This window comes from Triturus cristatus, chromosome 7 (assembly GCF_964204655.1).
Source record: "Triturus cristatus chromosome 7, aTriCri1.1, whole genome shotgun sequence".
In the NCBI taxonomy this organism is placed as follows: Eukaryota; Metazoa; Chordata; class Amphibia; order Caudata; family Salamandridae; genus Triturus; species Triturus cristatus.
Window position 1 is genome coordinate 1,041,678,598 of NC_140590.1, and position 25,895 is coordinate 1,041,704,492.

Below are 25,895 nucleotides of genomic sequence, written 5' to 3' on the forward strand. Positions count from 1 at the left end.
GTTTGATAACGTTGTTGACTTTTTAATTTGGAGGGATGCCTTGGAAGCAGTGGAAAGTTAGGGAAATGTTTATGATGTGGGCTGTTGTAGGCAAGCCTGTGTGAAATGTAACCAAGGTTGCAAAATAAGAAAATGTTGTATTGTGAGAGGCAATTTCTACACATAATAGTCTCCAGCTGGTATTTCACGTGACATTTTTACATGTGGTATGCCCTTACATGAAAAACGTACATGAGATACCAGCAAACCCCATTTCAAGCAATCTGCATAATTCTGCGTAATTTTTGCGATTGTTTTGTTAAAAAAATGCATTTGCTCCTGAGATTTCTATGAAACTTGAAGGTCCCAAGTTTCAATTCAGCCTTTCATCCTTCTGTGGCTAGCTAAATGAGTATCATTTAATCTTTAACAAGCATTGGCAAAGCCACTAGGTCTTGCCTATGGAACACAATGGCTTTGCCAATGGTTTTAGCCACGCGATACAGCATCCTCCATGCTGTGCCCCGTAACAAAAGACTTAAACAAATACATCGCAGTGGCCAGGTGTATCGTTTTCTACTTTCACTCACCACGAGTGTGTGTCTACAAAATGTGACAGCAGCTTTCTTTTTCTTTTTAATTACCGATTCAAGTTGAATTGGTAATTAAAAAGAAAAAGAAAATCATGCAAAAAGTTTTTTTGAAAGCGGGTGAGGGGGGAAGCAACACTTGGTGGACGCAAGACACACTGAAGGGGGAAGCAACACTTGGGGGAAAGCAACATTGGGGAAGGATGCAACACAGAAGCTGGATGGGGTAAAGTAAAATGGGGTGCAAGGGACTGAAGCCACAAGGGGGGAGGCGCAAGTGGGGAGTGGACCCAAAATGGCGAGTGCAACACAGGGCACAGGTGAGGGGATCAATTAAAAGACGGCAACCAGGAGTTGGAGGGGGGAGAAGCACATGGGGGAAAGGTAATGAGAGGAGAGTTGGGGAGAAGCACACAATTGAAAGAGAGGAACATGAAAAGCAGCAGAAGGGGGGGAAGCATACAAGGGAGACAGTTGGAAAACACATGCACTCTTATAAAGTGTCTAAATGGAATGAAAAATCAGAACCTGAAAAAGTGAGCAGTGAAAAGGCAGAGTCATTTGTCCACGCTTAAGGGGAGGATCAAACACAAGAAGAGGAAGCTAAGCCAAAATGTGCAAACAAGAAAGTGACAATGAAGCCAACCACTGCAGGCTCTAAGCGCACTGTAAGCTAAAAATAAGTCTTGCAAAAGACAGCACATATGCTGTTTTAGGTGAGATCTAAAAAGTAACACCTTCTGTTTTCAAAAGGTCAACCACGATGCAGCAAGCATAGTACAAAAACCTGTTTTATATTTGTATTTGGTAACATTCCTCCTACCTGTGGATGCGTACCTTCACTTCCTGGAGTTGGTGGACGTTGAAGCCACAGAGGGTGGGAGTAGGGGAGACGAATGGCAAGTCACATTTCATTTTCATGTAAACTGCTTTGCCTGCATTATTTCTCCACCGTTTTGTGATGAATGGCATAACTTTTTTTATTTTTAAAATAAAAAAGCAAAGCATATGACAGTTTGGGGTGGGGTATTTGGGATCACCCCTTGCATGTTTAAGAAGACGCGCCCACATGGAGTTGGGGAATACTAGCGCTTTACCTTTTGCAAATGTGTGGGCTCATGGAGCGCTGTCTGATGAATCGAAATTCAAAATTGAGGCAGTTCCACAAGTCCCTACATTTAAATTAAGTGAAGCACCTTAGACTCACCACTGAAGACAGACTAATTAAAGTTTAAAACCAAAAAGGCTTAAGAAGGTTTAAGGTTTACAGAACGCAACATCACCAAGTCAATATCAATCAATAATCAATGTATGACTAAGTCTATTAATAGGGAGTTCAAAGCATATCAAAGCCATAACAGAAAGAACACAAACTAGCATCTTGTTGCCTTAAAGAAACAGTTTAGAAGGTCAGTTCTCCCATAAAGAGAGAACTCTATATCTCCTCTGCCCTGCTCTGCGCTGCATCAAGAAACGGACTGCCTCCTAATCTACTCTGCACTTATTTAAATCACACCATTCGAACATTTAAATCACACCATTCGAACATTTGTCGAACCTACACCCACTTCCTATGAAACAATCCAATCAGGTTAAAGTGAAATGATACAATTGTGTACTCATTATCTTTTCAGGACCTTCCACAATACAGGTGTTCTCAGCTTACTCCAAACTTACATTAACTGCGACAAAACGAGCTACAGGGACTAGCCTGTACTCTGCAAGTGTAGCAGTGAGTGTGCTATCGATTATATCGATTATAACGGTCCATGTTCATCACAATAAAAAGAAAACATTTCAGGTGGGAAAGAAAGCAAAATAACATTGCATTTGAAAATTAGGACTCCAGCTTCTTGAGAAATAAAAAGTTAATGTGTCACAAAGTAAGATGACAACTATTGTTAGCCATTTTAAAATGCAGATTTACGTTATCTATTTTCAATCTAAACGTGACTAAAACAATTAGCATTTACATGTTTACATGTTGTTGATTAATTACCAAAAGCTTTAAAGTAAAAAAACCCTTCCAGTCACAAAGGGTACTTCCCAACACCGCACAAATGGCCTCATTTGGAAGGCCATTACACAGCCGGAATGGCACTTTTTTTGACACATCGGCGGCGCAGTGTGCCTGCCCATATTTACAAGGCCATGTGAAGTCACCCTGCGTGACTTTTCATGGTCTTTTAAACATTGGCATCTTTCACGCATTACTCAGCATGAAAGGAACGTTCCATGGGTGTTGCTTGTTGGTGTTTCCACTCAGCATCCATAGAACCTGACATTTCCCCAGATTTCCCAAATTTTGTAAACCTGGAAATATGTCAGAATCCTACGCCTCCCTAGTGGACACATTTTTCACTCTTTCTATGCGCGTTGCATATATATATATATATGCATATGTATCACACATAGAAAGTGGAAAATGCCATAATTGAATGTTTTTTGTGCAGGAAGGTGTCCCTTCCTGAACAAAAAAAATAATTCCCGGCAATGCAGGCACCCTTGCAACATGACGCGAGGGTGCCTGCGCTGGCACATGACAGCCAATTGTGGGCCAGCCCAGGGGAAAGCACACAGGTGCGTTGTATTATTGTTAATACAACGCACACCTGTGCTCCTAAAATGATGCAGTGCGGCACAGCAAATTGGCTTGTGGCACTGCCCTGCGTAGACTCTACCGTGGATGGTGTACGGAAGCGCAGTATGGTTTTCTGCAAGAGAAGACACCGCGGGGAGCAAGTAACAGTGAACTCCCTGTGCTGAACCGTCTTTGACCTATTTGGGACTGCTGCCTTTTGTTTAGAACTACCCAGGAGCAAATTTGAACATAAACAAATGTGCACAGGAGCTAATTTGTCCATTTGAGTATTACAATGCTAATGCCTTTGCTGTGCAGGAGAAGAGAGAGTCATCTAATGATTCCGGTAGTTTTTCCTTTCAAAATGAATGAATCAGCTTAGATTCTGAGTCAAACAATTAGGCTTTTTCCCCTCAAGCAGTACTGACTCATCACAGCAATAAATGAACTGTCTGCAGGCTGCATCTATTTAATGTCAGCTCTGGTTTCGTGACTGGTCAGCAGGCCTATAAATCTGCCACCAATTACCCATGTAATTAATTAAAATACTCATGCCCTAGTCTCCCTGGCGCCCGTGGGCACAAAAGAACTGAGCACCTCTCAGAGTTAATGTGTAAAATAAAATAAGTGCGGGGCCCAAGGTTTTTAATAGGAGCCTGCCTCTGTCACTGCCTAATGCAGGGGGATGCCGTATACCGAGACAAACTAGTCTCGATTTGACCTTAGGCCTCTTTCTTTCACCACCGTTCACTTCCGGTCTCTTAATCAGTTTCAACTTTGCTTCCTCCCTTAGTCTCTGTTTGCCTATCTTTCCCTTTCTCTTAATCGTTCAATCTCCCCCTTCTGCCTTCTTTTTTGATTTCTGGTCAAAGTCTGATGATGAAAAATAAATCCCAGTGCCTATGAAAATGAGTGCTGGCGGGGCCTGCAAGCACTGGCACAAAGTAAGCAGTGGTGCCTCTGGTGCAAGGAGAGGAACTGATTTCCTAAATCCTGGTGTCCTGGTGTCCTCCCTCCTGGGAACAAGTTCCAAGAAGGGTAGAAGATTACCATGGCCAGGTTGCGACATCAGCATTCTTCATGTACAATTAAACAAATAACAGTTGTATTAGTGAAAGGCACCCTGCCAAGCATAGGAGCTGGTCTTTCACATGATTGGTTGGTTGTGGGTAGTCCACCCAGTAGATGGTTGGCGCTGGTGTCTGCACTTGGGGCTCCCCAGCAATTATTACAAGAAACCAGGACTCTTCATATTGATCCTTCGGGTGCGCCACACTGCCCCATATTTACAAAGTGATTCATCTAGGCAGATGCGCCACTTTGGAAACCCCTGCACTACATTATACCTGTGTCAGGTATAATGTATACAAGGTGGGCAATACCCCATAAAAGAAGGCTGGTCGAAGTGGCGCATTGAATGCTCATAGATTTCACAGCGCCACTTCTACGAGTTCACTGCCTTAAATCCTTACGCCTGCTTCACAGCAGGTGTAAGGACTGACGCAGGCCCTTTTAGATGGAATCACCAATGTGTATTGACCCATTGCTGGAGTTGCGTCTGTTGTGCAACACACTCCAGCAATGCGTTATTACTGCGCCACAAGATACATCAGGATTCCTGACGTATCTGGTCAATACGGCGCATCCAACGTGTCGCAAGGAGGACGCAATGAAAAGTGTTGCATCGCTGTTTTTAACTAGTGATGCGACCCTTTTCATAAATGAGGCCCATAATTTTTTGGACCCCACCCCTATTCCTCTCAACGTCCTTCCAGGCCTCTAGTCTCTCTGCCCTGACCCAGCCAATCATAAGTCAATTAATCATTTTTATACTTTGACCTCTTACCAGAGATGGACTTTGAGATAGACTCACCACTGTGAAATGTACTAATGCCCGCTGCATATGGCAATGAGTAAAGGAGCACCTTTCAATCAACTCTCTAACCCTCTCCAGGGGGACTTGGGAAGGTTTTTTTTATTATTATTTTTTAATTAGGCGAAATGATTTTCTTTACAGCACAGTTTTCCAAACGGATTGGTTATCACATTGCCTTTATCGGAAGCACTGAAAAGAAACCAATAAGTAATCTTGTAAAAATGCAGAGTTTGGCACAGAATTGTAATAGACTTAGAAGAAGGTTATGTGCTGCTCCTTCAAGGCTCTTTAAGTGACTGGATTTCCAGAGGAACTTTAAGTCCTTGAAGCTCTTTTACCTCTACAAGCAGCCCCCAACACTCCAGACTACCAGGGAGACAGGGAGGCTACTGTGCCCTAAATGGACAACCTCATCCCTAAAACATGGCCGTCAGACCGTCCATGACTGATCTCCTGTCATTTGATGGCATTCCATCAGTCAGAGTTTCAGTAGGAGTATGTGAAGTAAAAATTGATCCTTGTGTCTGTGTGGAGGCTTGAACTGCTCAGATTGTGTGTCAGATTATAGTTTTCAAAGATTTTTCTTTGTGATCCATCGTCCTTGGCACTGTGGATCCTCTTGTAGTGGGAAATTCGTTCCCTCTAGTTCCAAAGGTGAGTTTTAAAATATATGAGACTAATACTGTGCTAGCACCGACTCTTGGATGAACAGAATGATTCCATTGATGATTTATTGCTTTAGGTCATAGGTTGTGTCAGGTTTGCCAATTTGTTTACCTCAAGTGATGTGGTCATCACGAACGAAGCAAAGTATTTGTGTTCAGGAGTTCACTAATAATATGATGTTGATGCGTATTGAAGATGTTGGACCATGAAACATGTTGTACTAGTCAACGTATGCCAAGCCGTTATCTAAAACTCCCTTCTTATTTGAATTCTTGGGGTGCGTATAGATCCTTTAATTGACTTGTTTGAGGCTAAAACATAGAAATAGAAAAAAGTATTCAGGGGCTGAGGTTCCAATGTTACATCTTTGAAAGGCTGAGTCAGCATTTCTGACACTATTTTTGTGGTTGTGTTAAACAGAGAATTCAGGAGCTGGAGGCCACCTTGTACAATGCTCTGCAGCAGGAAACCGTCATCAAGTTTGGGGAGATGTTGAGCGAAAAACAGCAGGAAGAGCTGCGAACGGCGGTGGAAAAATTGAGGCGGCAGATGTTGAGAAAAAGCAGAGAGTATGACTGCCAAATATTGCAGGAGCGAATGGAGCTGCTTCAGCAAGCCCATCAGGTACCATCACGCCTCGGGCTAGCATGTGCCAAATTTGGGTTTCCTCATGCAAGCGTTTTTTAGCATCTTATGACCTTCAATCATTGGCACTAGCCATTGACAAAAGAAGTCTGACTTGAAAGTTTGTACCAACCAGTGGTGGCCTGTGCATGTAAGCGCAGTGTGGTGGGGGCAGGGGCGTGGGGGTGTAAGAGACAAACGACGGAATAGGGAAAATAAAATAAATAAATAAAACCACTTACCTTGCACACGCTGCATTGCCGCTTCGGCGAGCGCAAGGTAAGAGGTTTTATTTATTTATTTATTTTCCCGATTCTGTGGTTTGTCACTTTCATATCCCCCACCTCCCCACCGCGCCACTGCCCCAACGATTTTGCCTCATGGGCTGCCACTGGTCCCAACTATAAGAGAACCTGAAAAAGAAGTGAGTTCCTGGGAGATTTATAAACAAGTGTCTATTCCTAGTAACAGATTCAAAGGCAAGAAAATGCATACCCACCCCATGAGTTACTAATATCGCCAATCAACAATCTTGGCGCAGAACTAACTGGGCACGGAAAACAGTCATTCACTCAACATTCTACAGCACACATCGTCATCATTCCCTCATACAGCAATAAATGTACAACATACTTCCCAGCCCTTCAAAGACCAAGGTGGAACCACATACTACGTAAGTTCTAAAATTCCCCTGATCATTGAACGGACAATGACAATACGACAGCAATGGATGCCACGCGCTGTCTGCACTCCTGTTGCGTTGCCTTCACTGTATGATCTGCCTGCGTCATGTAGGAGGCAGGTGGTATTGTACATTCCTGATAAGTGGTCTCAACAAAACAATTTGTTTAGGGAACCTTTACTTGCAAGACACTATAATGGCTTCTCAACAAACTACACCCATCTTCCCATTTTTTTCTTCCTGTAAAACGTGACACTATAATGAATTAAGAACTGGAGAGGGGCTCTCACTTTCTCAGGTCCCCGAATCTACATATAAATGAGTTCTGACCTCAACAGCACTGCATTACCACAGGGGTTGGCTCCTCTGGAGCAGAGTCATCATTAAGGAACTTGGGACATCTCTAATAGGCTCACATGACAGAGGAGAGGTCCATGTAGGTTTCCACCATAGAAGCTGAACCCTGGGACAAGCCTCCATGAAGGCTTGTTCAGGAGGCTTGCAGTCTGCAGCTCTCCCGGGTATTTAGAGCAAGTCAAAGCACTTTTCACAAGTGCCTCACACAACTTTCACTCAGACAATTCCCAAAATCCTTGATGACATTAAAGTCTCATTCGAGAGTGTTTAACTGAGTGAAAGCACACCTACAATTGTCATGAAGAATATCTGCATCCAAATGTTCACACACAAAGAACCCAATAATCTGATCTGAATACACACTCAGCCTAAAGTGAATACAAAGATAGCGTTCAGCTACTGTCCAAACCCACACTTCCTAAGCAGATTCATTACAAAGGTAACCAGACTGTGGCAAACAGGTACTTCCCAACCTCAACCGCTTGACACTTATATCATGACACAGAATAGCACTCTCTATGAGTGACCTAGTTTTATGTGAGATAATTTATTGCACATAAAAACCTACACCAATATGTTCGGAATTCGTTGTGTGTGATGATTATCACATATCATGGGTTTCGACACACAAAGAGCATGGCAGGAATGTTGATGCCTAGCAGTGCAAAATCCCCATGTCCCCATATGTACTGACCATTTTTCTCCCAGTAAATAACGGGATGTTTGAGTTGCTGGAATTAATTTAGTGATTAGTTTTTTTTTTTGCATTGAGTATGTACCGACACACATCCCATAATTCCAATCTATGTTTTAACAGGTGTATCATCTCTTCCACACCATTTAACAAGTACAGAAACATCCTTCAGCACACAGTATTATGCAAATCATGGCAAAGATTACATAATCACCACACAGAAAATGTATAGCTGAAGAGCTGAGAGACACTGAAATGTAGATCCATTCCTAGCTAAGAATAGCAACACTTTAGAGGTCAAAACCCAGACCCACTTCGAATTAGCTACGTTTAGATCACAGAAAATAAGACACAGATCCCTTCTCACTAGACTCAATGGCTGTTGGAACTGGCACTTTCTGGTTGGCTGAGGCAATGCACTAGCCAGGCATAACCTACCACTCCCGTCAGGGGCGGGTGATTATACACACTGTATAACCTGCACTCACCCTTGTGTAGCTTGGCACTGAGCAGTCAGGCTTATCACAGAGGCAATGTGTAAAGCACTGGCACAGCAATCACTTACGATAAATACACTGTGCATCACAAAAGAGACTCCACAGTTAATATATGTAAATAACATTTGTATTCAACACACAACATGAGCATCATGTATTTCTGGGCATAAATCACACTTGGAATAATTACTAGCAGTACTAGGCCTAGCTGTGTTAAAATTACACCAGTAAAATGCACACTTGGTAAAAGATCTGATATTACACCCCCCGTACCACCCAGCACCCTTATGCAGTGCTACACATTATCCACGTCAGGCCCACCATAACAATTCTTATAATTCAATACCACATACTTAGAGGGTACACCTCAGGTCACAACGATATCAGATATATGTAAAACACAGCATTATACCACTTTTTAACAGCACCACAATCCGAGGCTGCGTGGGTAAAACCAATGTCAAACGTAATGCTCTTCTGGCAAGAAATCAATGTGTAAGGCAACACCGCTGGCCAGTGTCCTGAATCACAGGCAGTCCTCATTCTGTCACTCCCACACACACTCACTCCGCACTGACACGCGGTGCAACGGCTATCAGGCAGGTCCGTACGGAAAGCACTCATGCACATATGTACTCAGCACACTAATGCAGTACACTGATACCCTACAGGTCAATTGAAAACTCACGAAAGACCCCATGGTCCAAGCCTCCCTCCACCCTACAGCTCACCCTAACTAGCCTGCACCCACAGATTGGAGATAATCCATCCCCCCTTGGACACTAGGCCTAACACGGCCAGAGTCACTCTTAGTCAGGGTCCCAGGGAGGTGGGGGTAGGTAGCAGGATTACTAAGGAGGCAGTCGTTGAAGGGGTTTGGCAGCCACTTGAGAAGTTCACACACAGGATGCAGAGCAGAAACGGGCTGAGGGCAATAGCCGGTTACACCAAAGGGTTCCACAAGGGCCTTCCAGCACCAGCACAGTTCTGTGAAGCAAAGGCGGTTCACACAGTCTCTTGCCCCGCTACCGATCATTCTGAAAAGCCTTCCTCCAGCCCAGTTAGTCACTCTCACTACCCAAGCACAGAGCCGGGCAATATTGGCAACACGATGTCATCATGGGCCGGGTGACGATAGGTTAGTTGATCCACTGTGCTGAAGGCCAAAAAGGGAACAATCGATGAATGGAGATTAAAGCAGAGGAGCAAATCTGGTGAAGGAGGCACCCCATCAGGTACACATCGATTAGAGTCGCACCCAGGCAATCCAGGTAAAACACCTGGTGCGTGTTGGTACGGGTTGCATCAGACCATTCCAGTCAAACACAATGAAAAGTTGCAAGTTCTGTAACTCCCTGGGAAATGAGGAACAACATCCAGTGCACGTTGATATGTGTCACCCTGACAACTCCGGTCACAAGCAACAAAGAGTTGCAAATTCCATACCTTCCTTAAAATGAGGCGCAACGTCTGGGGTGTGTTGATATGGGTCGCACCAGACAATTCTGGTCCCAAGTTCAGGAAGCCTCACAAGGTTGAATGAGGCACTACTATGGTTAAGCCCACACCTCCGAGGGTCGCAACCTGTGAGTCGAACACTGCACACAATGAGCATGCAGTCGGCGTGTTGTACAAGAGAGATGCAGCGCAATCAACAAAGCGAGCCAAGCTGGATCCTGCCACCAGTGAATCCTCTCACCACCAACAAGATGCTTGTACGTACTGAGGTGCCCATGATGTGGGGGCACTAGCCTTTGATGCGGGCAAGACTTCTGTGGCTCCGCACAATGCAATCCAGTCCTCTAATCTATCCAGCCAGGCATGCAAATGTCAGAGGTCTGTTGGTCAAGTTGCATGCCCAGTGTTTTATATCTGTGGCTGGGGAATGCCCAGGTGTGCTCCTCCAACCTGCAGTGTGGACTGGAGCCAAGCACAAAGTTACACAAAGAGTTTTAGAGCATAGAAAAGCCCACAAACCAAAGTGTCATTTCTACACTAGTCCTGACAAAAGCAACTTTACCACTGGAAAGGGTTTGTAACTGCACATTCAATTATAGGAAACCTCATGCAGCTGCTCCACTGCAACCCACTATTGCAACCAGAAGTAATTTCACCCCTTCCCCCAGGTTACCCTATGGGAAGAACAAAGCTCATAGGTAGTGAAAACACACATGGGTACTCTTCACTACCTGGGCAGGGAACACATATGTGTACCTGCCCTGCCTTTCACCTACCACTCACTTCACTCCTTAAGGGTGCTCGGGTGGTAGTGAAAGGTCCTTCCCAGGACGACTAGTGATTTAGAAAGGCCAGCCTGAATAGAAGCGCAATTGCTCACACCCAGACCTGCAATGGCAGGTTAGGCACGTGTTTAGAAACACCATAGGTGCAAATGCACACACTGGCCTGCAATGGCAAGCTGGACACGTTGTAGAAAACATCAGGTAAACACCACTTCCTAACCTGTATGGGAAGGGCGCATGCACTTTCACACTGCATGTACAGTGGGAAAGTTCCCAGAGCCCGAAGGCCACTAGAAGAGAATCAGCAAAACCCTGGAGGAAAAAGCAAAAAGTTTAGGGAAACTCTACCTGAAGAGTTCAGGTCTAAAAATGACTCATTTAACATTTTCACAAACTAGGGGAACACATGCATCTGCCCACCACAGGTATACATGTCACCAACCCTGGTTTATATAGTGATCTCACCATTCATTGGATGCTCACAATATGAACAGTTTGAGGGAAACAAGAGGCACACCCTTCCCTCTGTATGAGAAAACCCGAAAGGGGAGTGGGAGTAGGACATTTCTTCATTTAATGCTTTGCGAGCTTTGAGGTCTAATCGACTGTAACTGAGTGTTTAATAGCTTTACATGCGTAATTACAGATGGCCGTCTGTTCCTTTTTCTGAGCCAACATTTTTCAACTGGTGTCACCGTTTCTCTATCCAACTAGGGTGACCAACCGTCCGTAAATTTCACGGACAGTCCGTAATTTCGGCCGTCTGTCCGTTGTCCGTGAATGATTCTTTAACGGACGCCATTTGTCCGTAATTTTAAGCGGGCACCGGTCGCACCACCCTAAAGCCGGCACAGCTTCCACCCACCTCCCTGCTTGACTCCGATGCTGTTGAGGTTGGGTGTAACAGACTCCGATGCAGTACCAAAGCTCGGATACCAACAGCATTGGAGAGGCACAGCGGGATGGCAACCCTCACACCTTCCGCCCTTGATGAGCTGTTAAGAGGTGCTTGAAGGTGACTGAGAGGGAGGGGCTGCAGCTTCAGGAGCAGGGGCATCTATTCAGATGCAAACAGCCTTGAATGTGTCATGTTTCTGCAATTTAGAGGGACCTCACACATTCCCTTTCTGCCCAGGACCCCAAATATCCTAGAACCCGCCCTGATTACCCGAGGCAGCACGTGGTTCTCTTCACAGAGCTTAATTACTGTCACTAAATTGTAAGCAGTGGTGGCTCCTGTCCCCCCATGTGGTGGCTCCTGTCCCCCCCCCCCCGCCTGTGATGGCTCCTGTCCCCCCTGTGGTGGATCCTGTTTCTGCCCTGGGTGGCTTCTGCCCCAGTCCTGGAATGGCTCCTGCAGCGAGGGTGAAGTTCAAAATTAATATGAAAAGGTGGGCGAGTGAGTAAGTGAAGGGATGTGTGGATGGCTGGATGAATTAGTGAAAGGGTTAATGGGTGAATGAAAGATTGACTAGATGGATAATGAGAGAGGATGGATGGATTGATGAGTGAGTGGAAGGATGGATGAGAGAAAAGGTAATTAGCTGGATGTATGGGTGGAAGGGTAGCTGGATGGGTAAAAGGGTTGCTGGATGAGTGAAAGGATGTATGGATTGATGAATTGATAAGTGCAAGGGTGAATGGATGGACGGATGAGTGAAAGGGTGGATGTAAGGATGGATGAGTGAGTGAAAGGGAGGGTAGATGGACAAAAGGAGGAAAACATGAGTGAAGGAGTAAAAGGATAAATGGATGAGAGAAATGATGGATGAGTGATAGGGTCAATGGATGGATTCATTAGTGGATGAGTAGATGGATGGGTGGGTGGATGGAAGGAAGGATGGCTAAGTGAAAGGGTCGATGGAGAGAGAAAGGGATGGATGGGTGGATGACTGAAAGGGTGGATGGGTGGAAGGATGAGTGACTGGATGGATGGATGAGTAAGTGAAAGGATGGCTGTATGGGTGAAAGGGTAAATGGCTGGATGGGTGTGTGAACGGATGGATGGGTAGAAGAGTGGATGAATGAGTGTACAGATGGATAGGGTGAAAGGGTGGATGGATGGATAATGGATAGATGAGTGAAAGGATGGATGAGTGAAATGATAGATGTAAGGACACATGATGGAAAGGTTTGCAAATGGTTGAATATGTTTGGATATGGCTGGGCTTACTTATATACTATTGCGCGACCTCCTCTGATGTGTCTGTAAAACTTATCTATTGTCCTGAAGTTTTGTCCTGAATTTTGACCTCCTGTCCTGAATTTGTGTCCTGAATTTTTACCCTTTGTCCTGAATTTTTACACTCACCGTCCTGAATTTGCACCAATGCCAGTTGGTCACCCTATATCCAACACACACATGCCCCCGCGCGCGCGCACATTCCAACCCTCTTCCCATAAACAATCTATGTGAAGATTGTCCGTCAGCTATAACAACTGTCTGCTTCTGCCGTTTTCCAGCTCTAAAGTTTCCCTGTTCAATTTTCAGAGGATACGGGATCTGGAAGATAAAACGGATATCCAGAAGCGACAAATCAAGGACCTGGAAGAGAAGGTGAGTGGTTATCCACCGACGTTTAGCCGCAGCAGACATGCGCCCTCTACTGGAGATGCCCAGTGCTACACACCCTACTCTCTTGTTAGGCAGTGACTTTCAGGAGAAAAAGAAAAATACTGCGCACTTCACCAAAAATGCATGGTTATTATTTGGGAAGAAATGATGTTTAATTGTGATTGCTAGTAATGACTGTGCAGTTGTTTTCATAAGTCTGGGGCTCATTTATTTTTTGGCGGGCTGTCCTCCATTCTAGCTGGTCTACTGAGGGATGGTATGACAGAGTACAACTCACCATAGTTTGTATAGATTGGGTCAAATAGGGTAACTTTTTCCAATATCATATACCAAAATGCTTTTAAAAAGGTCCAGAAATGATGCTGTTAGTAAGAAACGGGGTTTGCGGGTATCTTGCTTGATTTATTTTAACGTGAGTGCGCACTTCAGGTAAAAGACGTCTTACAAGAGACCAGCAGGAGACTGGCTCTAGAAAAAAATATCTTTTGCTGAGATATTTTCAAGAAGTGGCAAAATGGTATTATGTGAAATAAAAAGCAATTTCAGGAATTTTTAAAAAATTCTAATTTCGAGATCTTCGCCAGGCAGGCAGAAATATCTGTGCCTTCAGAAGAGCTGCCTCCAAGGCGGCTTCACTACACGCACTCAGTCTTTGCTGTGTGAGGGTCATGTTAAAGGCGACTGCACAGCAAAGTGTTTCATTTTTTAAAAGAAGCACCCAAAAAACGAATGGCCCTAACATGCTTGGAGGTATTTCCCAATTCACTGAGGTCAATTATTCTTTCCTGTTTAGAACAGCTAGGCCCTCCCTGGTGGTCCCGAACAGAAAAAAACTGATGGAATGCGTGCCCCCAATAAGGCAGACAATCTGATGTCTACTGATTGACGGCCCAATGTCAGTGTGACTCCAAGCAGAGCTGGAAAGCAGTAAGGTTGTTGGACAGGGTACTCTGCCACTTTTTGGCCTGGTACCCCATCTGCGAACCTCTATGTCAGCCCCTTAGTACTTTGATAGCATTGCCAAAATATTGCACTATATTTTATGGAATATTTCTATTGGATACCAAGGGAGGACCTGATATCTGATTTCGAATTCCGATAAACAACTTCATTTTAATAGATATTGCTGTTGCAGCATATCCGTTCTCAATATTCCGTGATGATGGGGATCTACACTGTGCAGCCGCAAATGTGACATGATTTTTGGTCTTGCTAGACATTACTCCTGAACTTCCTTCCTTCTTTCTTTTACTTTTATTTCATTTCTCTCTTTCTTGTAGCACGGGACAGGCACTTGGGTTGCCAAACTGCTGGTTATTTCACTTTACCATGGTCCACAAACAAGTTTGTCAGAGTCCCTTGGACTTTGAGCTAGAAGAACTTTGGTTTCAGTTAGTGGTGTCAGAATTACGGAGGCCTTGATGTGAGCACTGGCCCGAGTCTCTAAAATTCCAGTAAGGCTGGGTCAGTGTCAGTCATATAACAAGCATTGGCATCTGTTCAGTGCCTGGTGAGACATTTCCAGCCTTACTTGGATTTTGGAGGCCTCATCTTTTTGAATTGTCAGACTACCTATGTAGACTGGTCTACCTCCGCTGATAAGCGTGTATCTTGAGGTCATGAGCCTCATGCTGGGGCACGCCCTTTACAGAGCACCACCCGATCTTTGAATGAAGTTTCAATTCAGTGGACAGAATTTGCTGAGCCTGACATGCACACAGCCTGCAATTCTCAAAAACACTGGCTTTACAGCTGAAAAATCTATATTCGCAACCTATCAAAGACAAATGTCTTTGTGAGTCACAATGTACGCGTTACAACCCCTTGCAAGGTGTTAGGAAAAGGGTGCCCAAAATGGGCATCCCTCACTTAATAATAATTTTCAATCTAATCTCTCAGTGGTTTGCTGCAAATCTTTGATTGGATACCGACACCAAAAAGGGGAAGATGTAATTTCACAAAGTAGAAACTGTCCATGAGGGACAGTTTTTACTTTTAGAATATGAGCGGGTGGCATTGAGGGGAGCACACAGCAATCCAGCGGACCGCTGGGGATCTTTTTCCTGATTGGATCACAGCCCTTCCTCCTCAAAGGTTCCCATCACGGGACAGAGGGTACAATTGAAAAAATTGAATTCTCGCAGTCCTTCTTCCCTGCATTCCCTGCCCATTCGATAGCAGTCACAGACTGACTTGTGTCCCTTTGGTATTAATGGAGTAGGAATCTTCTGATCCTGCTGAAAGTCCATTTGTGGGTCGAAGGATCAGTGCAAAATAAGCCCAGGTTAGCAAACCAGTTACTGGTCAAACACGGTGACTGCTTTGTGACCCAGGCCTTTGCGCATGAGGCCATTATATTTTGACTGCTGCCAAGTTCACACTTCAAGTGCTGAGATATTATCTTTGTGCACTTAGACTATTGATAAGACCATACAAAAGTTGTCTTGAGATATAATTGATTAGACATATCCTATCGTTCTGTACAGCAGGGTTGAAACTAAGGTCCAATGTAGCCCTTGGTGGGTGTTCCACTGTCTCTCCAAGGGGGTGGAGGTCATGACCCCTGCCACTCTTGCAGGTAGCTGCCCGCTGAGTTTAGAGATCCCTTCTTGTCTGGCAGGGATCTCACTGCTGTGAAGGAATCCACCACCCTGGCAGCTTTTTTCATAGTGGTGGTTTGCCGGGCAGGCATGATTCTTAAAGAGCCCATTTAGCAAATTAGATTAGATTAGATTGTATTTTAAAAGCAAAAACTAATGGCATTGACGATCAGGGAAGTATTTCCTTGCATGTGGGGACCACTTATCATTTTCGATGCCCATGTCTACTGTGCACTTAATGGTGAACACGGGCAGGGAAACTGTTGTGCTGCTCTACATGGAGAGGTGGACAACCATCACCGTGACCCAGCGGATCTGTGGCAGGTGGAGGGCTTCGTCGGGGTTACCGCCAATGGAGCCAGCGTAAATGATGGGGGTATTTACCCAACAATTTTACCCGACTCTAAAAAGAGCAGAGAAATCGCAAGATTGGTGGAGCCCTGTTTATGGCATTCCCTTTGCTCCACCAAAGCCTAAATAAGCTCATAATTGACTAATAAATTGAATGCAGAAGCACCTCTGACTTGAGGCAGCCATTTTGACAGGAATATTAAAATCTAGAATTTTGAGAGTCATCGGCACTCAGTGGATGGGCAATGGAGAATGCAACCAAAATTGGTTAGGTAAGATATCCTTGGACAAAGCTGGCACTAGGTGAGTGCCTCAGGCCAACTATGGAAAGTAATTAAATAAATCTCAGAGTAGGGAGTGACACAGCCAACAGAGAAGACACTGTGAGGTACATGGGGTCAAAAGAACAGCACACAGGCTAACTGACGTTCTTGCAAACATGGGCAAGGAAGCTGGGAAAGCATCTGCGCTGAAAAAGAAAGCAGCGGGCCTCTGGAATAGGTGGCTTTTGCTGAATGGCATTGGTTATGGTTAATGGTACCTCATCCTATTGAAGATGCCGTTACATTTAATATGAACCAACCTTCCTCAAAGGAGTGCCATCTTCCAGCATTTTGAGCCTCTCCAACTTCCTACACCCTGTTATTTCTTCAGCGTTGGCCGGCGCAAGTAAGTGTGGTGAGGCTGGGCCGGGTGTGGGGGAAGTTGACAGAATAGGTCAAAATAAATAAATAAATAAAACCTATCCCCCGCCCCGCTCCACTGCCCCACCACACGTTTCTGCACCGGCCGCGACTGTATTTCTTGGTTTATGCCTATTAAAACGACCGTAATTAGTTCAGTAAGTAGAAAGTCAAACTATTGATAGTTGTAGAGGAGGCTGAATTAGTAGAACTCAAGAACTCTCTGTAGCAGAGCTGGCAATGAAGATGGTGTTTTGTGGGCAGGCATGACTGAGGATCAGGCCCACAGTTGAGTCTGCTGCCCACTTTCCAGCTGGGCTCGAAGCATATGCACAATTATCCATTTTGTAAACAGAGCCTTGCGCATTCTCATCTCTCCTTATCTTTTCTTTTTCCTGCAGTTTCTCTTCCTCTTCTTGTTCTTCTCCCTTGCCTTTATTCTTTGGCCTTGATGTCACGTTGCCTTTTAAGAAGGTAAGAAACACCTCGCTTGTTTCCTTTCCCTAATAAAACTGTGTATCCTTCTTATGTGTTCTTCAGTGTTGATCAATATGGTCAGTTGCAAATGATGTAAGGAAAGGCAAAAACGAAAACTCCAATACTACAGCTCCAAACTTCAGATGTGGGTACAAAGTCTTGCCAGGTGGTCACGGGGTAAAGGAAAGAATTCCGATCGGGGTAATTGGATCTGCGACTTTAACCATATATTGAAACAACCCACATCATTAATTTCGTAGTGCACTAAATTGAGGGGAAGTTCATATTGACTGGGGAGCATGTGTAGTGTCAAGAGGCGCATCCATTCAACACATGGTTTAACCTGCAAATTTAATATAACCTGCACGTTTAATGTCAAGAATAACATTGCACATGAACTGAATGAAGTGGGGTTCTCGGGCTCAACGCATTATCTGTCTAGTAGTGTCGGGTGAAAAGCAGCCCAGCACCGTGGGGCTTGGTTTTAGAAGATTGTGTTCTAGCTACCTTCAGTGACAATTATGTGGATGTGTGTGGTACTTTATTTACCATTTACGCTCTAACTAAACAACAAGGACAAAGTGTTGGGCTCCGGAGGGGTTCATGTTTACCATTCCCACTCCAAACTAAGCAAGATTGGGAAAAGCACCGGATACCGGTGATGGGGGTCACATTTACTATTGCCACTCCAAACTAAGCAATAATGGGCAAAGAGTTGGATGCTGTGGGGTGAGGAGTGCGGCAAATATACTATTTCTACTCCAGATTAAGCAACACTGATTAGAGCTTTGGACTCTGGGTGGGTAAGATTTATTATTCCCACTCCAAATAAAAATAAATTAGGGAAAGTGTCAGACTTCACTGGATACAGAAGATTTTTCAGCATAGCCCCAGCGCTGGTAGGTGGTGGCATGCGGTTCCACGTCTACTCTGTTTTACCCTGGAAGTGATGGCTAGAGAGGCATGCAAGCTCCACCCATGTACACTGATGCCAGTTTCTTTTTTTCTGCACCTTCATACGTCGATCTGAAGCTAACTCCTAATTTTCCAGTTGTTTCTCAAAATTCTTTTATTGTGCAAGGCAACATGTTCCATCCTAAAACTAAAGGGTTTAAATCTTGTAGAGACAGTTGCAAGAAGATGTCTGTGACAGAACCCAGAAAAGTGTGTCTCTGGTGTTTAGTTTCAGGCCACAAATCCAAGTCGTGTGAGAAGTGTGCCCTTATGCACTGGAAGGCCCTACTTGTCCCAGCTATCTGTGCTTGGTCTTCCAACCAGGGCTGGCCCTTGTGAATCAAGCTCAGATTATGTTGTGAAGCTCCCAGCCTCGCCCTCTTGCCTCTCCCCTCCACTTGGTACTTATCTCTTTTCTTTTCCTTAGCATTCTCTTTGCCTATTGGAAATTTTTTCTCTCACTCTTGTTCACTTGCTTTTTCACTAGAATTCTTCTTTATGGATTTTCCTTCCTTCCGTTTTTGCTCTCCCACTCGTATTCTTCTTTTTGCACTCTCACTTGCATTCTTTTTGCCCCTTTCACCTTCTTCATCCTCTCATTTGTGCTTTCCCACTCGTATTATGCATTTTGCTCTCCTACTCGCATTCTGTTTTTTTCCACTTTACCTTTTCTCCTCCGATTCTTGGTCTCTAATCGGCATTTTGTTTTTTGCTCTCTCACTCGTAATCTGCTATTTGCCTGCTTTATTTCCTCTCACTCTTTGCTCTCTCACACTCGCTTGCTCTCTCAGCTGTTTGTTTTTTACTGTTTTGCCTATTTTTCAGCTGCTTTTTGCCTCCTTTTTACCCCTGGTTTCCCAATTATTTTTCTGCTTTTTCCTACTCTCCACTCTTTTTACGGCTTTTTCTCCCATCTGTTCCATGCTTTTACCCCTGTGCCTCACTCCAGCCCTGCCCACTGCCCCTGGAACCCCTTCCCTCTCCCGCTCCAACTTAAAGACAGCTGCAGCAAGCACTGCCTATCCCTGCTGGCCCCTGGTACCTGTGCCTGGTCCTCTGACCAGGTCTGACCATTGCCAACCCAGGTCCGATGCTGTTGTAAGACTCCCAGCCCTGAATTCTTGTCTCTTTCCTCCACCTGGTACTTCTGTCTTTTCTTTTCCTCAGCACTCCTTGCATTTTTTATCCTTTTCCCTCTCACTCCTGCTCTCTCACTTATATTCTGCTTTTTTGCCTCTTTGTCCCTTATCTTCCTCTTATTTGTGCTATCTCACTCACATTGTGCTTTTTGCTCTCTCACTCACATTCTGCTTTTTGACACTGACTTTTTCTGCTCCCATTCTAGGACCCCGCTTATCCTTATTTTTGCTCCCTCACAAAAATTCTGGTTTTTGTTTGGTTATTAACTCTTACTCTTTGCTCTCCATTCACCCTCTCATCTGTTTTTTTCACATATTTTCCTCTTTTCAGCCCCTTTTTGCTTCATGATTGGGCCCGTTTCTCAGCTGTTTTTCAGTGTCGGCCGGCACCGATCGGGGGTGGCGGGGCAGGGGCGAGTGAGTGTGAATGCAAATAAATAACTTGCCTTATCGCCGCTACGTCTCTCCTCCGCGTCAGGATTCCACAAAACAGGAACCATGAAGCACTCAGGATCCCCTGACCAATCACAATGCTGTAATGCAGCATTGTGATTGGTCTGTGCACTGTGGTTTGGTGCTCAGACGGGGACTAGAAGTCTGGACATGTTCTCCACACAGGCTGTAATGCAGCCTGTATGGAGAACATGCAAAGTGCGCATGGTGGGCTGACCAAAAAGTCATTATGCACTTGGAGGGTGAAAACCACTCCTCCCCTGCCCTGCTCTTTGAGCAGAGACGCCCCGCCCACCCGCAAAGCAGCATGGAAACATAAAATGATAATAACTTTGAGTTATTATCATTTTATGTTCCCTTTATTTACACTGCTTGAAAGCAGTGGGGCGACTCTCCTCCACCTTAGCAGAGGAGCCGCCACTGCTGTTTTCTGCTTTCTTTCAATCTCTACTCTTCTTTTTGCACCCCACCCTGTGGCCTTCCACTCATTCCCCGCCCAGTGGTCTTACCTGCTTCCTGCCACGACCGCCACTCGATCCAGCCCCTCTCACCACACCAAACTCCTACCTCCTCTCCTACTTTATGATAGTGGCAGTGTGGACTAGCCATTAAGCGGGCACTTCTTGGCCCTGCCTCTCCCACCTACCTGTACCAAACTCCTGTTGTGAGGCTTCCAGTCTTGCACTCCTGTCTCTCTCCTCCTCCTGGTAATTCTCTTGTTTATTATTTATTACCTTTTTTACCTTTTTCCCTTTCATTCTTGCTCACTTGCTCTCTCACTAGTTTCCCACTTTTTGCATCTATGTCTCTTTTCTTTGTCTCGTTTTTGCTCACCTACTCATTCAGCTTTTTGCTGTCTCGCTCACATTCTACTTTTTACCTTTTTAACATTTTTCTTCCTCTCGTTATGCTCTCTAACTTTTATTCTGGTTTTTGCTCTCTCCCTCATATTCTGCTTTTTGTCAGCTTCTATATTCTAACTTTTGCTCTCTAATTGCCGCTCCCCTTTTCAGTCTTGTCACATTTGAAACTATTTTGCTTCTTTTTCAGATGCCTGTTGCCCCCGTTTTGCAGTTTCTCAGCCTTTTAAAGCATTTTACATTTCTCTGCTCATCCTTGTTTGCCCTTTTGTCCCCTCTGTGGACCTCCCTCCTTTTCCCTTGTCACTCTTCCCCTGCGGACCACCTCTGGAACTCTGTCACCCTCCTGCCACTACTTAATGCCAGCTGAAGCCCTTAAGGTCCATTGGTACATCGAAGACAAGCAAAAGACAAGCCCATCTGCACCTATCCACACCCCCCTGACCTAGGACCAGGGCCCATGGTTCTCCTCTCACATACTGTCCCATTAGACAGTACTGTGACTTAGCCCTAAACACCTTGAACCCCAGACACTCTTTTTACTGCTGCAGCTGGGCCTCCCCTGCTGATACCAAAGATGTGTTCTGCTGTGTCACCTGCTACTTGTTATATGCTCCCAGCCATGACCCTGCACCCCACATTCCCCCCTCACACAGCTCCCAGACCTTCTTGTCCAGCCTCCTCCTTAACACCCACTCACTGGCCAGACACACCACCGAAGTCTGGGACCTTTGGCACACCCACTCACCGGACATGCACTTCCTGACTAACACTTGTCTCACACCAACATCGGCCCAACATTGCCACAGTGATCTCCACTGGATACAAGATTGAAAGACAGGACAGAGCTTGGAGAATCAGAGGAAGACTAGCCATTATCTACAAAACATTTACTATTTCACTACATCTGCCAACAACAGTAACACCATGGAACACCTAGATTTTAAACTACACATCACAAACAACTCCACATTGGGGTCACCCTCATTTACTAGCCTCCCGGACCTCGATTCAACTGCGGCAACAACATTGAAAACTTCATCATCCCTTTGATGCTTGACTCCAACACCTTCAACCTCCTCAGGGACTTCAAGTACCACCTGGAGAGTTTCACCAATCTCAACAACCTCCTGGAGGACCTAACGATACTTGGACTCACCCTGCAAGTGGTGGGCCCCACCACTGCTGCATCACATCTCCCGGACCCCATTTCCAGGAACTTCAACAATATCATAATGGACAAGCCAATCCCCTCACCTTGACTGGCCATGCTCTCTTCTACGTCAACCTCTTCATTCCCCACTGTCATGAAACACAGAGCTCTCAGCCCAGCAACTACAGCACCACAACAAACTCTCATGATCCATCACCAAATTCCATGCCTTGGATCACCTCCAGCGCTCAAGAGCACCACCAGGACTAGGCCTCAAGCAAGTTGGTACACAGAAGGACTAAGGCTTACCAAATGGCGCTGCAAACAACTTGAAAGCAATGTCCCATGACGAAACTGACAAATTCACCTACGAATCAGCCTTCAGATTCTACCACCAGCAAATCAGATCCACCAAGCAATCAGCACTGACCAAATACATCTAAAATAGCACAAATGATGGCAAAGAAATCTTCACTATATTGAAGGATTCTACTTGCTGAGCCACAAGCTGTTTAACCATTACCCATTTGTAAGACCGCTTCACCAGCCTTTCCAATTATTTCAGTGATAAAATCAGCAACGTATACAATAACATTGAGCCCCAACCGGACCCTCCTACCCTTTCAGGCCTCTTGCCCATCAAGACTAACCCCAGGATTCTACCATGATCCTGTGGCCCACCATAACCACATCAGACACCACAACCATATGCTCCAGTCACTCGGGAGCACTATCATACAACTGCCCACAACATATTTTAACCAAACGACTGGACCCCATCTGCTCAGCCCTGACCACTATAGTCAACAGCTCCCTCAACCTGGGCATTTTCCCAGATGCCTGGAAGCATGCTGCGATACTACACCTCCTGAAGAAACCCACAGTGGACCCAAAAATGCCGGCTAACTACGGACCAAACTCCTTTCTGCCCTACTCTGTTAAGTACTGCAAAAATCATCACCAAGCGACTAGCTGACCACCTAAACAACACCCACCTCTTAAAGCCCACCCAGTCTAGATTGAGGCCTAACCACAGCACCAAGACCACCCTCACTGCCACCACAGGTGACATTCAACTGATCAATGACAGAGGACAACCACAGCCCTCCTCATACTTGACTTCTGTGCTGCCTTTGTTATCGTCTCCCACCTCATCCTCATACAATGGCTCCACAAAGCCAGCATACAAAAATCCACTATCTTGTGGATCTGCTACTTTCTTTGAGCCTGACACTGTTTAACACCTATATGGCTTCATACGGATATACTAAATCCAATGATATCCAGCTAATTCCTTCTCTCTTGGATGAAACACCCAGCACCCAGACCAATTTCACCTACTGCATGTCCAAAGTCATCAGCTAGATCAAGATCAACTGACTGAAACATGACACAGGCAAAACGAAAGTGGTGCTATTAGGCAAGGGCACCTTGCTATGGAACTCCCTTTGAAAGTTAGATGATCTTGGGCCAACACTCTGCCTATCAACCCAAGGAATAGTCACAAACACCAACTTGCGATGGCCAGCCAAGTCAATGCTGAAGTCACGCTCAAGATCCTAAAAACGAAAAATTCAAATGGCTACCGAACAACACCCACAGAACCGTCCACTGGCCCTCATCACTAGCAGATTGCACAACAGCAACATGCGCTATGTTGGCATCACTACTCACCTGGCCAGAAGACTACACAATCTAGGCTTCTCCTACATCAACAGCTGTATCAATTGCCACACCCAAACCAGAAACCTCTGCTCCTCTGGCCTCTCCCCTGCACATCAAAGCCATATCTGGCTGTAGAGTTTTCTCATACCTTGCTCTTAAAGCCTGGAATGACCCCCGCCTACACATCAGAACCATGTCCTCAGTGCTTGGATTTCACAAGAAACTAAAGACATTGTTATTTAACTAGACCTCCAGACACAACCAGAACAGCCCCTCTTATCAGTGCTAGGATACTCTTCTGGGTGAGTCATGTTACAAATAACATAACATTAAAATAAAAAGGCTATCCAGGATTGCAAAACCAATCTGTACATCTCTGAACACCAAAGGAATCGATTACCCCCTCTCCCACTGGAAGTTAAGAGCATGGACCTGTTAACGCATCTACTAGCAGGCTTAATCCTAATTTCTTCCCTATGACCACCCCAGATAGAAAATCAAAGAGAATTGAGGCATTCAGAAAATGGAAGTTCTCAGCACTATTCACCCTTTGCTCACCAGTCGATTGCTGGGTAAGTACTCCCATGCATTATGGGACATGGTTAAAGAGATCTTTCTGTCAGCCCTGTAGAAATTCTGTGCCTACCTGGTACAAACTATTCAGCACACATTCATATGCGTTATCAGATCAGGACTGGACACTACTGACTGCTTAGGACGAGCAGTTGGGACATGCATTCGTATCCCGGTGCCATGCATGTACAAGATCCATGGGCTTATTGGGTGACACTCAGGCTTCACTCATGGATATGTATTTTGATATAGCAACTCCAATTTCGTGAGAAGACTGATTCTGCACTACAGTGCTTCAAAGAAAGCAGAGCCACAGTGTGCTCCCTCATTCTTTCTACACCCACCAGGCAGTATCCTCACCAGTGGCACCTCTTGGCACCTTTGGTGGCATCTCCAGGGGCCCTGACATACAGGGAACTCCAAGACTCAGCACCACATCAAAAGGCAACCCAATCCTTTTGGGGTCGGGTATGGGATTCAGCAGGCAATATTCAGACCTGCAGGGACAGCAAACCTCCTAGATCCCTACCCCTCCTGCAGGAGCCACTAGGCCACTTAAGTTGGCCATTAGCAGGACATGACCATCTAGTGGGAGGCAGAATCACTGATTTGCAGACAAGGGGTGACAGGCCATAACATTCAACAGGTGGGTCCTGCAAATTGTTCAAAGGGGCTACTGCCTGCCATTCCCTTCTGACCTACTGAATCTTGCACCGACATCAGAATGGCATTTGGATGAACACATGTCCATCTTACTGTGAGAAGCTCAGGCTTGTTTGGCAAAAGGAGCCATAGAGCACACTGGCCTCGGAAGTCATAGATGAATGTTACTCCAGCTATTTTTTTAGTGACAAAAAGGAGCTGATGCCTTCGTCCTATGTTAGATCTCTGGCCTTTCCATTACTTTCTGCACAAATTCTATCGACTCGGCTTCTATCTGCCCTGGAGGCAGGAGACTGGATGGTAGCGCTGGACCTTCAGGATGCCTATTTCTATGTTCCTGTCCTGCAAGCCCACAGGGGCTACGTGCTGTTCCAGGCAGGCAAGCAGCATTTTCATTTTGGGTTCATGATTAGTTTGCTGAAGGCACAAGTGACTCTTTTGCAGAGGCTCCCTTTCCGTAAAGATATCCTGGATATGGTGCATTATTGGGCATTCCCTCTAGATCAGCATGCACAGGACTTTCAGGCTAAGATCCTGATGTTTCAGCCACAGTCTGGCCTTTCTGTGAGGGTGGGTCTTAGTATTCTTGGCCTCTTTGCCTCCTGCATCCTGCTCGTCAGTCATGCCAAATGGCATAGATGGGCTCTACAGTGGGATCTGAAGGCTCAGTGACCTTCATCAAGGGAACCTGCCAGATTCCATCCTGGTTTTGGAGAAGACTGCGAAAGATCTGTGCCAGTGGCTGCTCAACTGACATTGGCCCAATGGCAGACCCCTCTCCCTATTTCACCCAGAGCTGAAGGTGGTGATGGATGTTGGATTTGGATGCTCATCTGGGAGAGTTGGATATCAGAAGTCTCTGGTCTCTGATGGAGACTTGTCTCCAGATCAACCTGTTGGAGTTGTAAGCCTTCCATTTGGCAGAGAAAGCTTTCCTGCCGTCCATCAAGTGGAGACTTG

General features: G+C 45.4%; 1 protein-coding gene across 2 annotated transcripts in view; it reads left to right on the plus strand.

The window, feature by feature from the left end:
- The window catches only part of JAKMIP2 (janus kinase and microtubule interacting protein 2), a 354,418-nt gene that overhangs the window by 317,468 nt on the left and 11,055 nt on the right, over nucleotides 1-25,895 (plus strand). The window contains exons 20-22 of one of the 2 annotated variants that reach the window (XM_085618096.1): nucleotides 6,113-6,316; nucleotides 13,281-13,346; nucleotides 17,400-17,472. In XM_085618096.1, coding sequence (XP_085474222.1) covers nucleotides 6,113-6,316; nucleotides 13,281-13,346; nucleotides 17,400-17,450 — 321 coding nt within the window. In that variant the 3' untranslated portion in view covers nucleotides 17,451-17,472. The remainder of the gene's footprint in view (nucleotides 1-6,112; nucleotides 6,317-13,280; nucleotides 13,347-17,399; nucleotides 17,473-25,895) is intronic. The other variant, XM_085618097.1, reaches the window with a different exon arrangement.